At 35.3% G+C, this 14,291-nt stretch overlaps 1 protein-coding gene across 1 annotated transcript in view; it reads right to left on the minus strand.

Moving 5' to 3' along the window:
* Positions 1-9,973: 9,973 nt before the first annotated feature.
* Positions 9,974-14,291, minus strand: part of SWAP70 (Pleckstrin homology (PH) domain-containing protein) — a 160,636-nt gene continuing 156,318 nt past the window's right edge. The window contains exon 10 of the mRNA XM_089811779.1: positions 9,974-11,028. Coding sequence (XP_089667905.1) covers positions 10,434-11,028 — 595 coding nt within the window. The 3' untranslated portion in view covers positions 9,974-10,433. The remainder of the gene's footprint in view (positions 11,029-14,291) is intronic.

Raw genomic sequence — 14,291 nt, forward strand, 5'->3', positions numbered from 1 at the left:
TATTGAACTAATGATTCAAATAAAAATTGTAATTGCTTGAGGACAAGCAATTTTGGGAGGGTAGGACTATAATATCACCTAAGAATGAAATCTAATATTAAATATAATTCATATTCATTATTGTAATCAATTAAAACAATATATATGTAATAACCAATTGATTATTATATCAATAAAATAATTAGAGATATTGAAATAGTTAAATAATAGTTTAAATAGATAATTGTAAATATATATCCAAGACAAATTATAATTTACCATATCAATATAAATAAACTATTATTTATTAGACATCAATTAATAACTAAATAATATTGAAAAAAATTAGATATATTAATAACAATATTGTTATTATATAAATAATTAAAATACTAATTATAATTAAATCAAATAACTACTTAAACATAATCTACCAAATAACAATTCAAATAAACTTTAGTGACCAAAGGTCACGTGGGAGTGGACGCATACATTTAAATTCATGGTATATATTTCCATGGTACCAGCTTCCAAGGAAAAGAAATAAAAATATATATAATTCATTTCAGCATCATCAAACAATATAATTCAATCAATAATTTTCATAACCAGTATCATTTATTCCCAAACATAAGCACTAATTGGGAACATTACATTTGGTAAGCATACCTTTTGCCTTTGTTATGTTGGATTGAATGAATGGCCTCCTTAGCTATGATTACTCCATCTAGGATAGACATCCCCAAAAAAACCTTGTATGTTCCTCAAATAAAAGTATTTTTAGTCTGTTTGCTAGTACTTTCATAAATATTTTATAAATAGTATTACATTAGGAAATGGATCTATAGTCATGTAAGGAGATTGCATTCTCTTTTTGAGGATTAAGGCTAGAAATGTGTTATTCAATTCTCTCAGCAATTTTCTTGATTTCCTAATGTTTTCCAAGACCTCTACTATCTCATCTCCCAAACAATGCCAACATTTTTGGTAGAAGAAGTATGGGAACCCATCCAAGCCTAAAGCTTTTCTAGGCTAAACAGATTGAGATCCATTTATACCTCCTCGATAATTTTTCCTATCAATCTTTTATTTTGGTCATTAGTGATAATGTTAGGGATACATTCCACGACCTTATTATTTTGAAGCAAAAGATCTCATAAGCCACTAGTGTTTTCATTGTACCAAAAGTTCAAACTGTTAATTCCAAATACAACCACTAGTTTTATAGAACATGGGAGGCAATTAAGACATGTCATAAATCCTATGAGATTTATTGGCCCACTACCAACAATCACCCACCCAACACCACTTTCCTATGTGGATTCAACCCTGCGACCGGCTTTGATACGACTTGTAAGACACTAGTGTTTTTGTTGCACCAAAAGCTCGAATTGATAATGCTAAATACAACCACTAGTTTTATAGAAGATAGAAGGAAATTAAGTCATGTCACAAATCCCATGAGAAATGTTGGCCAACTACCAATAGATCTCCCTCCTTATTGTTCAATAGGTCTTGGAGGAACGAAACTAATTCCTTAGTAATATCCTCTAAATTATCCATATCTTCCCTATTGGATTTTCTCAGAAGCCTTATCATGTTAGTCTATCTTCTAATCTTGGTACTAGTGTAAAAAAAATTAGTGTTTCTATCTCCCTCCTTGAGCCAAATTTCCTCTACTAATTTTCTTCCTTCTCTAAAACAAATGCATATTTCCCCATAAGATCTTTTTTTCTAGAAGAAAACTATCATAGTTGATCCCATTTTTTATGATGATCATATTGAGATTCTCCGACCTTTTTTTCAAGATCCTTTTTCACTTCAAAGATATTCCCAAAGCTCTCAATATTCCACTCGTTCAACCTTCTTTTGATTGCCTTGAGTTTTTCTAGGAAAATAAATGCTTTAGAGCCTTCAAAACATTCTACTTTCCATCACTCTCTAATAATATCGACCAGTTTTGGATTTGTGAACCACATCTTTTCTAAACTAAAGGGAATTATATTGGGCCTAACATTTTTCTTAGTATTCTAAATGAAACCTAGCCCTGTTGAGGTGCCTCTAGTTGGCACCTCGACAATATCCCAACCCTCTATTTTCTTCTTCCAACTTTCCAAACCTTCCTGGTCTAGCTTAGTTTCCTGAATAAGGGAAAAAGTGTTATTTCTTAAAATGCACTTGATTTTGTGTATTTTGTTAGAGGAATTCATCCCCCTAACATTCCATTAGATAACTTGCATGGCTCTTTGGGAAGGCTCTTCCCCTTCCCACCATATAATGATGATATCTTGGCTTGTTTGGAAGCTTCCGCATCACTAAGTCGAAGATCCACCGGAGACTTCATGTCTCTTTTGTTAGTCATTTTGGCATAGTCCTTTAGAATCTCCCCCTATAAAAAGAGTTCTAAATAGTGATGTAATGATTTTCAAGGATGAGTCTTGATTTGTTGAGGCATAATTTGACCTAAATTGCATGGAATGGATACATAAAATGGAAAATTGAAGAAATACATTAAAAAGATGCATTAGATAATAATTTACACTCAGTCTAATTTAAATAAAAAGATATAAATGTTGTAGGATGAATCCTATATTTTTATGGAATTGTGATGATGTTATATAGTTTACCAACTAAAATTTAGCAGAATCTAACTGAGTACAAAACAAAAGCTTCAACAATATTTACTTGGCATAGCATTTATTTCTTGTCATATGCCAACATTAGAATGGAGTTACTCTTATTCCATAACAAAAGCTCAAATAATATTTATATGACACAGAACTTAGTTCTTGTCTTTGCATTAAGCTTTGAGATGCAATTATTTCTTTAATAGGTTCAATGTGTAGCCATACAAATGGATAACTTGGTATGGGAACTTATTTTAAAAACTTCGATAATTTCTAGAAATTCTATGAGATGTCACTGATAACAAATTTGAAGTATTGGGCGTATGAAGAGTATTATTTTATTTACCTATAATATCACAACATTATAACCACTTTCTAAAGGCTTAAGCATCCTCAGTTAGTTATCTCAATGGTAGAAGTAATTTATTAAGTCCAAGTCTTTAATAAAATAATTTAAAATTTTATTGAAATAGTAGGGTACTTCAAATGTTCTTGTATCTCTTCAAATTGATTTATTTTATATCAATAGATAATGCCGAAACAAACTGACAATAAAAGTTTACGTCAACAAGAGATACAAATATACCAACTCTTGCAATTTTTATAAGTTTATTTTAACGATTCGTATTCTACTTTATCAACTTAAATTATTCATTTATTTCCTTCATTTGCTTCATATTTTTGCACCTACCTTCCTTGAAAAACTCCTAAATTAGCTACCTCTTAGATTATCATCATGAGTTTTATTATTCAACCCTTTTTTCTTTCTCCCTTTTCATAGCTTTACATGTTGGTGATGCGACGCGCTCCCCTGCCCACAGGTGGTTAATTATGCGGTGTTCCATGTTCACTAACAGTCATGGCTTTTGGTGCAACGATAAATGGGCCCCACAATTGGTATCAGAGCCTGGTTTTGGCCTGGTCATGGGTTCAAATCTCCCTGGTGCCTTCCCGACCCGCGTAAGCACCTGGTATGCACATCGAGGGGGAGATTGTTGGGTGATGCGATGCGCTCCCCTGCACACAGGTGGTTAATTGTGTGGTGTTTCATGTTCACTAACAGTCATGGCTTTTGGTGCAACGGAAAATGGGCCCTACAATTGGTATCAGAGCCTGGTTTTGGCTTGGTCATGGGTTCAAATCTCCCCGGTGCCTTCCCGACCCGTGTAAGCACCTAGTATGCGCGTCGAGGGGGAGATTGTTGGGTGATGCGACGCGCTCCCCTGCCCATAGGTGGTTAATTATGCGGTGTTCCATGTTCACTAACAGTCATGGCTTTTGGTGCAACGGTAAATGGGCCCTACATTACATACTTCCATTTTCCCTTTCTCCCTTTTCAAAGCTTTACATAATTCTCTCTATCTTTGGCTATGGGCTCCACCAGTATGTCATCATTAGAGAGATTCATCCAAGTGGCATGCCAAAGTGAGGCAATTTACAACCAAGCAACAAGAGCATCTAGGCAACAATGGTAAGTGACAAAGCAATGAAAGAAACAATCCCCAATGACATAGACCCCACGCAGCATTCGAACACCTAAACTAGATCATCCAAGTCGGTTTTGGCTATGTATTCCACTTCTCCCCACATCACAAAATAACTTCTAGGTTAGCATATATCTCTAGCTACCTAACAGGTTTGCCCCACTTTCTCCTTTCTCTGTTTTTTATTATTTTATTGCAAGTTGTTCTAATCTAGAGCCTCTTAAAACAACATTGCTACACACTAACAACTCAAACTGGGGTATTTTCAATCATACCTCTTCAAACATTTAAATAGGGGTTTCACATTGACAAGTTTGAGAAACAGTGGCAGAGTAAACTTGGTTTCATTTTGGAAACTCTTACTTATCTAGCTCCTCTAGCAACATGTTGGGCACACTAGGTGGTTCTTTGTTGGGGGCCCAAGGGCCTGATAGTAGTCAAAATGGGGACCAAGGTTCTTACTCAAGCAACATAGGGTTGACTCAGTTAGCATTGAGTAATCTTCAAACAACAAGAACACAACCAATGATTACCTTGGAATGGCAGTCTATCTTATCAAAAGAGGTTCATTAGGGAGAAACACACTACGTAAACAACAAGTTTAATTCTGTGAATGAAAAACAATGTTTGGGGATTTTAAAACGAAGAAAATTCTGAAAGAAGAAACAACTACAAAAAAGAAAGAAGCTTATTGTGATTCTACTTAAAATAGCTAAAAGCCTATCGTTAGCTACTTCCGATGATCACACAATAGATGATGAGAGAGCTCAAGCCAAAATCAAAGTTGGTACAGAAGAGATCCCTACCAAAAAAAGAGGGGTTGGCATAGGGGCAAGAGGGGAGATTCCTATAGGAACCCTATAGCTATGCATCTTCTCCCTTGCTTTGGTCATCAGAGTTGTACGTAAATGACCTCATAGACATCAAAATGAGACTTGAAACCTTAGAGGCTGAGGGACAACAAGAGAGTAGAAAGTTGCAAGAGGTGACAATAACTAGTTGGGAGCTTGAAAGGGAGAACAGACTAAAAAAGCAGGTGATAATCCTACAAAATGATATTGAGAGAGGACGATTGGAAATGATCAATCTCAAACAAGATTTGGAATGTGAGAAGATAGAAGAGAAATGCAACCCAAAGTCAATAGGATCAGCATCTACAACAGAAATAGAGGAGGTTCAAGTAGCACTAGTAGATACGGCACTAAGGGGTAATGATTTAAAGGAGCGAATAAAAGAGGCTAAATCTTGGGCTAAAGTGGTAAATGAGTTGTCGGTGGAACATAAAGAAATCGTTGAACAAGTCAAGAAACAAATAAGAGAGTAAAAGGACAAACAGGAGAAGGTAGTAAACATCATCATTAAAGGATTAAAAGATTATGGAGACTATGAAAAAATAGTATCTTGGTGTAAGACTTCCTTAGGGATGGACAAGGAATGTAGAACAAGCAAAAAGAATTGGTAGAAGTTTAGGAGTAGGGAAAAACATACCTTTGAGAGTGACTTTAGACAGCAAAGAGGACAAGTATGTGATTTTTAAGAACAAGGGGTCACTTACGAACACTCAAATCTAATCAGATGATGATTTAACAATTACCCAACAAGAAGAAAAGAGAAAAGAGTGAGAAAATAAAATCAGCAAGAGCCATAGGTAAATGGGTATGGCTGAAAAATGGGAAAGCACATATTATTGATAGACCAGCAACCCAAAAATAGGAATTTGGGACCCCACAAGAGTATGTAAACATGGTGAGTTGGAACTATAGGGTATACCCATGGAGAAGAGGACCGGGGTTGGGGTCCATTGCTGAGGGACAAGACATTATTTGTCTCATAGAAACACGTGTATGAAGGATGTAGAATTCCAGAGTTTGAAGGATACAACAAAATCTCTATTTGGAATGAAGAGACGAAAAGAGGTACAAGTCATGGAGGGATTACAATTTGAATAAAGGAAACGTAACAAGAATGTAAAAGTGGAGAAGAAAGACCCAAATAAGCAATTTATGTGGCTGAAAATTGAGGACAGTGAAGGAATCACATGGCTAAATGCATGCTATTTCACACCTAAAAGTTCAAAGTTCTACAAAAGGAGAAATCTAGACAATGAATATCCTTTTTGTAGCATTAAAGAAAGATATTTTGGCCTTAAGCACTATAGGAATCTTAATAGGGGATCTCAATGCTAGAACAGCAGATAAATAGTCTATTCAACTAGGCAGCGATCTTACAGATGACATCAACCTCTTGTGGTTAAATGAGAGTGAAGATAACTTCAGCAAGAGGATTTCACAGGATGAGAAAGGGGATGTGTGTCACTTTGGTGTGGAATTGTTGGGGCTATGCAGCCTTCACAAATTGGTTATTTGTAATGGCATGAAGATGTGGCCAAGATCAAATGGCATCACTTGTAAAGCACACAATGGGCAAAGCGTGGTTGACTATGTGATTTGCTCTTACTCATCTATTCCCAGGCTATTAGACTTCAAATTCGAACATGCCCCATGGAACTAAATTCTAGCCATATGCCTCTTTTTATTAAATACAATATTAGAGCAAAAAGGTTGCAAAGCAACAGGCCCAAAGTGATTGCACAAAAGGTCACAAACTGGGTAAAATCCTTATAAATGGTGAGAACAAAGAGATATTTTGTGATGCCCTTGAGCAAGAGATCCAAATATTTAACAACAACAAAGATCTCAATGATTACAAGAGAGAATAAACACTCGGACAACAATATGATGATCCCCCTAATTCAAAACACTTTAAAAGGATTTAAAGGATCGAGACCAAAGAGGAACATTTCAAACACTTTTCTGGCTAACCCATGGTATGACGAGGAATGCAAGGCAACAAAGAAAGCTCTCAAAGGGAAGAAGGAAAATAAAGAAAAAATATGGAATACAAACAATTGGTAGAACTTTAAAAATATAGTTTATGTGATTGTTAGGAGGAAATAGCTAATCTTGTTAGGGAAACATGATCCTAAGGGATTCTGGAGAGAAATACAACAGCTGAGAAAGCGAGTTGAAAATAATATTCTAGACAAGCAGTGGCTGGAATATGCAAAATCCTATACAAGAGACCAAACAAGGAGGTTACCACTCTTGTAATTAACACCTATGTTGAGTTATTTTCTATTGAAGATATTAATATGGTCATGAAAAGGCTAGCAAGTGGCAAAGCCCAAGATATAGATGGGTTGCGGGAAGAATTCTCACAGTGAGGGTAGATCTTTTGGATCCACACATCAAAAGCATGCTTAACAAGATCTCACAGGACTGCTTTCTGATTGATTGGACCACTAGCCTAATTATTCCTCTTCACAAGAGTGGGGACATCAACAATCCCTCCAACTACAATGCTATAATGGTGAATCATCTTTTAGGAAAACTCTACAAGAACATGTTAGAGCGTAGAATCAATGGTTGGGCTAAAAAAAGAGAAGAAAAGAGCGAAGGGGCAGGTTGATTTCAAACCAAAACACTCTACCCTTGACCATTATATCACTCTAAGATATCGCATTGAAGTAGTGTGGGAGAAACAAGGGGAGGAGGCTTTTTGTTGCTTTGTGGACTTTAAGAAACCTTTTGATACTGTCCCTAAAAATAAGTAATGGCATAGGATGGAAGAATTGGAAGTACCAAACGAATACAAAGCTAATGTCTAAGTTGTATGAATGGGTAAAAGAAAAAATCAGAACTAAACAAGGCATGTTGGAATGTTTTGGGAGTGACATTGGAGTCTAAGTAGGGGCGTGCTTTGTCACCTGCTTTGTTTGGACTTTACATTGATAAGTTCGAAGAGTGGTTGAACAAAGCCAATGGAGAAGGCATTCAAGAAGCAAGCTATGTGATTAGACTTCTTTCTTTATGTGGATGACCTTATCCTTATTGCTAAAACTGCCCAAGGTTTGAGGGAGCATCTGAATAACTTAGGAACCTTTTGCTTGGATGTGGGGATGGAGGTAAACACCTCGAAAACTAAAGTCGTGATCTTTTCTTTGAAAAAGAAAAAGCAGCAACATATATTCATATTTGAGGACAGCTCCTTCGAAATTGTGGAAGAGTACAAATACCTAGGAATTGACTTCCATTAAAGATTAAGTTGGGAGACTTGCAGATCAAAAAGTATACAATGTGGTTGTTAGGCATCTACCTTCTTCATAATAGGTGTAGGAAGGAAAAGCTATGGGATTGGAAGACGGGGAAGACTCACTTTGGTTTTTTGGTGGTCCTAGTAATTATATATGGATGTGAAGTTTGGGTTAGCAACGTTTCAAACCACAAATGGCGGCAAATAGAGAGGATACAAGAACACTATATCACTTCTAACCTCAAAGTAAAATCAACGGCTCCCCACAAGATTCTTTTAGCGGAGGCAGGCATGTTCCCAATGGAGGCCTCAACAATTATTTGCCTACTAAGATACTCAAATAAAGTGGGAAATATGGATAAGCAACACTAGCCCAAAATGGTGGCTGACAAAGAGTTAGAACGAAGGAAAAAAAATGTGGAAGAAGCAAAACAACAAGTGGCTAAACAAATGGAACATCAATACCCTAAAGTGCCCAAACACTAATATAGAGATGTTAAAAAATGGGTGTTAGAAGAGTTTAGGCCTGCCATGGATAAATTAGGTAGGTAGAAAAAAAGCCTACTACATCAAAGAATTTAAGCCCACATGAGAACACAGGGATGAAGAATATTTAGGATCCACAATTAATCTTAATTGCTCAACTGGCAATCCTAAATTTATAACCAGTTCCCTTCACTTCATTGATTTATTTATCTTATTCTTGTTTTTTTGTGTTCTGAAGTTTTTTCTTTTGCACATCCGCATTTGTGTGAGTTTACCTCATATTGCACATCCTCTCCTAGTTACATCTCTAATTGCTAATCTTAAGTTTCCTTACATTACCAGATTTCTAAAATACATGTTGACAGGCACAAACCATTAAGCAAATCAAGATATGCAATTATGCAGCATTGCCACCAATAAGTTCAACCACTAGTCACCAAATAACTTATTTAGCATCATAACATTATTTGTTAAGCTGCTTCTGGATTTGATTGTGTGTGTGTGTGTAGCATTAACAGTTTGGATCACACTTAGTCATCCAGCATCAGGATATTCAAGAGTGCAACAAGATGTAATAGCATATGAATACCCTACTTGGTCATCATAATACTAAAGCTTCCAAAAAAAAAACAAAAAGCAAGAAAAAGAGTTGATCTACTCGTTTCTGGTGTGTAAAATTTACAGGGCATTTGGAAGCTGTTTAGAATTTGGTGATTAGCCACTTTAATTACTGTGTAATGGATTTGTTCTTCAACTCAACGTGATTCTCCAAATACACTACTATGTTTATACAACACATTGCCATAATTAAAGATTATTGAGAGCTGTTGAATTAATGATTTTGCATAATCGCAAACAAGTGTTATATGAGGAATCCATGATAACTACAACATTGATTCTCTGTCAAAACATAGCTGTAAATTGAATATTGATGTCTTACCATGTGCAAGTGCTTCCATATACAATTATTTCTAATAAATCCAACCTAATTTATTATCTGCAGACTATACATTGTATTACAAGCTTTTGCTGACTACCATATACAATTATTTCTAATAATAAATCCAAACTAATTTATTATCTGCCAACGTTACATTGTATTACACGCTTTTGCTGACTACAAAAGTCATTGAGCATAAATAACTTGCTCGTGATTAGTATGAAATTCATTTTAGCTTATATTAGTCATGATTTCAATTTCAATTTTACACTTCTTGCAGTCGTTGGTAGTCCATTTATTTCAAAGTTAATATCCACTGGAAGAATAAAAATTTGGTATCAACGTATCTTAACCTAACATACAGATTTTACTTTGAAAATTTGGCCAGTTCAAATTAATGAGTATGCACTATCAAACAACTGTATCCATGAATCGCAGGCTTTATAAGGCAGTTTACAGCTTTAAGCACCCTTTAAAACTCACTTTGTCATAGTTTTTATCTTTGAGGTCTTTTATATAAGAGCTCTTTCCCTTTCAATGTGATAGGAATACATTAGCTATCTGTACTATATCGCTATATTTTATGAAGACATCCTAAATAAAATTGTGGGAATGCCATACTTTCCAATGTAAACTGTAATTTAAAGAATATGATTCATTTCATTAAATTGTTCAACAATAATTTGAGTGCTCCTCTGAAATCCAAGCGTTTCATAGTGGTCAAGTTGGATGTATACTGAGATTTTATTTTGAAACACGGAAAACAGTAAATGCCCTGCCTGACAAAAGAGCGTGTCCTAGAATTGAATGGTACAGGAAGTTTGATCAGGAATCATCTGACGCTCCACTGCTATTAGTTAAACTCAAATTTTGCATCTTGTCTGCGGAAGTTTCATCTGTTGAGATCAACTGACCACTCAGTTCATCAGGACTTCCGAGCGTCTTGACTGAATCAATTGATGAAGGTGGGCATGTGGCCTCGTGGTGGTCATCTTCTAGTGTAGTCATAAAAAGTGTTTCGCTGGAATTTTCAACACATTGTGGGGGAGTAAAAATCTGTGTGTTTGGATCAAATGGTTGAACTTTCATTTCATTCATCACCATATGACTAGCTTCACCAGAATTAGGAATTAATGCAGAATTTGCCACATATTCTGGAGGAGTAAAAATCTGTGTACTTGGGTCAGATGGTTGAGCTTTCAGCTCATTCACCAACACATAACTACCTTCACTGGCACTGGGAATTACTTTGGTTTCACTAGGATGTGAAACATTAATGAGATCCTGTGGGCCATTTGTTGACTTTTCCATTCGACTGTTACAATCTGTAAGCATGTGTGATTCTACTGCAATTGCTGTGATATTCTGTGTATCTGAATTTGGATGTGTTACTTCAACTGATCCCATGTGATTTGACTGTCTGCAAAGATAAAATAAGCACCATTATCAAAATTTTAAAGGCATACAAATGATAAGCAATGATCAAGTTACACCGCATAAGTCATAATTCATGAAAAAGTCCAGTTCAGACTTGTTTTATATTTTCCATTAACATTGAAGCTAATTATCATTTCAGATGCCTCTAAATGTGGCCAATGAAAAACTGGATTCAGTAGCAGTACATCTCTCTATGTTGTTGGTACACTTACTTTCTATACATTATAGAAACAGGCTTCATCAAGGTCATCCTGTGAAAATCCAAAATAAAACATTCTACCAACGCATTATTTAAATGTAAGTGCAAATGCCAAATATATATGCGGATGTCAAGATTTTATCAAGGTTACAATAAGTCTATGTACAGATAAGTGCAGGAATGATAGCATCCCCAGATAAAGAAAGTAGTAATTTGACAATAATAGATATTTTCAAAATTGTATATTCTCTCTACTGTTTTAATGTATCGGATCAGTTGACTTTTTCAGCATAATATAAATTTATCCCAATCTATCAGTAGCACCAAGATATGTTGTTTTCCCTAGAAAATACTTTTGCAATGTGTATTTATCATAAACTTCATTGAGATGACAAATTTGCCACAATTGCTGAGTGCAAATTTTATATTCAGCAACCACATAACATTTCCAAATTGCGGTCAGGATGATTCCGATTCCTATAAACTAGTCGTAAACCATGAATATTGATGCCATGTAACTCCCATCAGAATCCAGACCATACATTGATTAAAGCAGGATATATTATGATACACTAAGAGGTAAAGCCTACAAGGCTACAACTAATGTGATCAAACAAACTAGTGTAAGTTTTTCTCAAAGTCAAATATGTTCATAACATCAAAGGTATATACACCAAAAAAAATGAGAACATGCATTTGATTGCTACAATGACCATACTGCGTGACTTGTCACTAATAAAGTGAATGTCTTTATTAGTTTACACAAGCCTTCAGGACCTTAAACTCCAAAACGCCTAAATTTCTATATTTAAAAATGGGAAAAAAGTGTTTAAATAAATGAAAAGAAGATTAAATCATATAAACTGAATCAGTGTGTTTGACAGTAAAACTGCCGGTTCACAAAGAAGACAGAGAAATTGCATAGAAATACAATTTAAATGTATGAAGAGAGAAACTAGAAACCCTACAAACTATGAAGCTGTGTAAATGAAGAACAGTTTTTCAACTGCGATCATTTCTGACAATGTAACACTTTGTGGTTTGTAATTCTTTTACTAGAGTTTATTCCTCAAGTTTATATTGTATAAGGGTCCAAGATCATTATCCATAGAAGAGCTCTGATTCAACTCTTATGTTTTATGGCTTTCAGTGTGTACCGCAAGAATTCTAGAGCTGTGGCAGAAGTATCAAGTGTAAAAATGGAGAGCTAACTCAAATGGAAACTGCTTGCACAATATCTTTGAACAGTACATAGCTACAACAAACTGGCGTGACTGTATGATTTACAAATGCCATACTTGCAAGCTATATTTCCAGTTCACAGTTAAAAAATTGCATAATTACATCTAAATTGACAGTTGACAGAATATATTTTCACACATGCCACAGGCTTATATCCTTGCATGTTAACAGTTTAAAACAATTAGCATCAGAATACAATGGTTACTGCAGAAAACATAGAGAGAATAATGATACGGCTAGCACTTCTGTCATGCCATTTAAAGCCATAAAAGTTAAATTTAAGACAAGCAAATAAGCTGAGGAAGTTATCTTATTTGTATGACCGTTTCTTGTACTCCTGAACTATTTGAGACTGAAAAATTAGTGATGTATGAGAACAACAAAATTGCATTATTTCTAAAAAGAGCCTAGAGGGTTTCTGTAGTCAATTTTTCTGCATGTTAGCGAATCTTTCACAACCATCTAAGACAATATGGCTTGAAGAGAAAATAAATAATCTGATACACTATGTATTTTTGTTCACACAAACATTGTTAAAACTTGAGACAAGGTGTTTTACATGTTGCAAGCCCTACTGCCGATGTGGTCAGAATTATTTACTATTAGTAAAATATTGTAAACAATGCACCCATATGGAAAAGGGTGCCCACTTTGAAGGAATCTTAGTGGCACTCTTGCCATGTGTCATTGGTCTTATTATGATAGTAAGATGTCGCTGAATGCAAAACGGACTCTGAATAGTACATTTTGGCTGGCACAGCCATCTGTATGAGGTGTGTAAATGTAATTATTGCCTCTACATGGAGTGCTTGTAAGTTATACTTGATCCCCTTTGTCATTAGGGTCAAACAGGCAAATCAGGAGTTGCATTTTATGCTCAGAGTTATTCATGGAGAGGGGCACATGGGTCCAAGTCTTGGCTCATTGTTTATCACTCAGGTCTTGGAAATCCACTCATGGTATCCTAATTCATAGATCTTCATTGTCTACACAATGGGCTTGGAATGGAGATCTGATGATTAATTTTATTCAGGGCAATGCAGTCACAGTTCCCCCAAATTCAAAGAGCTGATGTACATTGATCCATTGCAACTGTCAGTGTTTTGTAATTTTGTTGAAGAAAAATTTCTGAGTGTGCTTTGGAGGCTGAGTTTTTCCGTTGCAAAATTTTCCCAGGCCATCAGATCTTTTGTGCTTTTACTCTACTGAAATTGTTTCAGATCCAGTGTAGCTGCACTGCTTCTCTTTAGATCAAGTAGGAATAAGTCATGTTTGCTTTCAAATATCTCTTTCAGATTTTCATTGAATTTTGTTTTCAGCAGCTCATCCACATTGCAATGTTTTGTGATTATATCATACTATTTTGGTAGAGTCAAATAGTATCAAAGAAATTGTGGTGAAGAAAGCTCACATGGTACTTTCTCTCGATAAATTCATTACATATATTTATCAGGTGGGGTTGCCAGATATGCCATCCCCTGCCTAGTAAGCATATGGATATGGTTACAATAAGGCTTGGATATAGCTTCAATGCCATGATTACTTGTACCCAAAATGTTAACAAGTTTGAATTTGGACCAGAGATGTTTAGATTCAGCAAAATAGTCGATTGCAGAAAAAAACTTACATTGTTTAAAAACCTTAGTCTTTTCTTTTCACTAGTAGACTTGAGTCTCTTGGATTGAATTTGTTTTTTGTTTTCCCAGATTTTTGTGGCTTGTAAACCATTAAGATCTGAAATGCAAGCCATTTGTATTGTAGTAAAATACTATAATCATGAATTCTCTGGGACAGTTAATAATATG

Source organism: Cupressus sempervirens, chromosome 11 (genome assembly GCF_028749045.1).
Source record: "Cupressus sempervirens isolate cs-2001-9-10 chromosome 11, ASM2874904v1, whole genome shotgun sequence".
In the NCBI taxonomy this organism is placed as follows: Eukaryota; Viridiplantae; Streptophyta; class Pinopsida; order Cupressales; family Cupressaceae; genus Cupressus; species Cupressus sempervirens.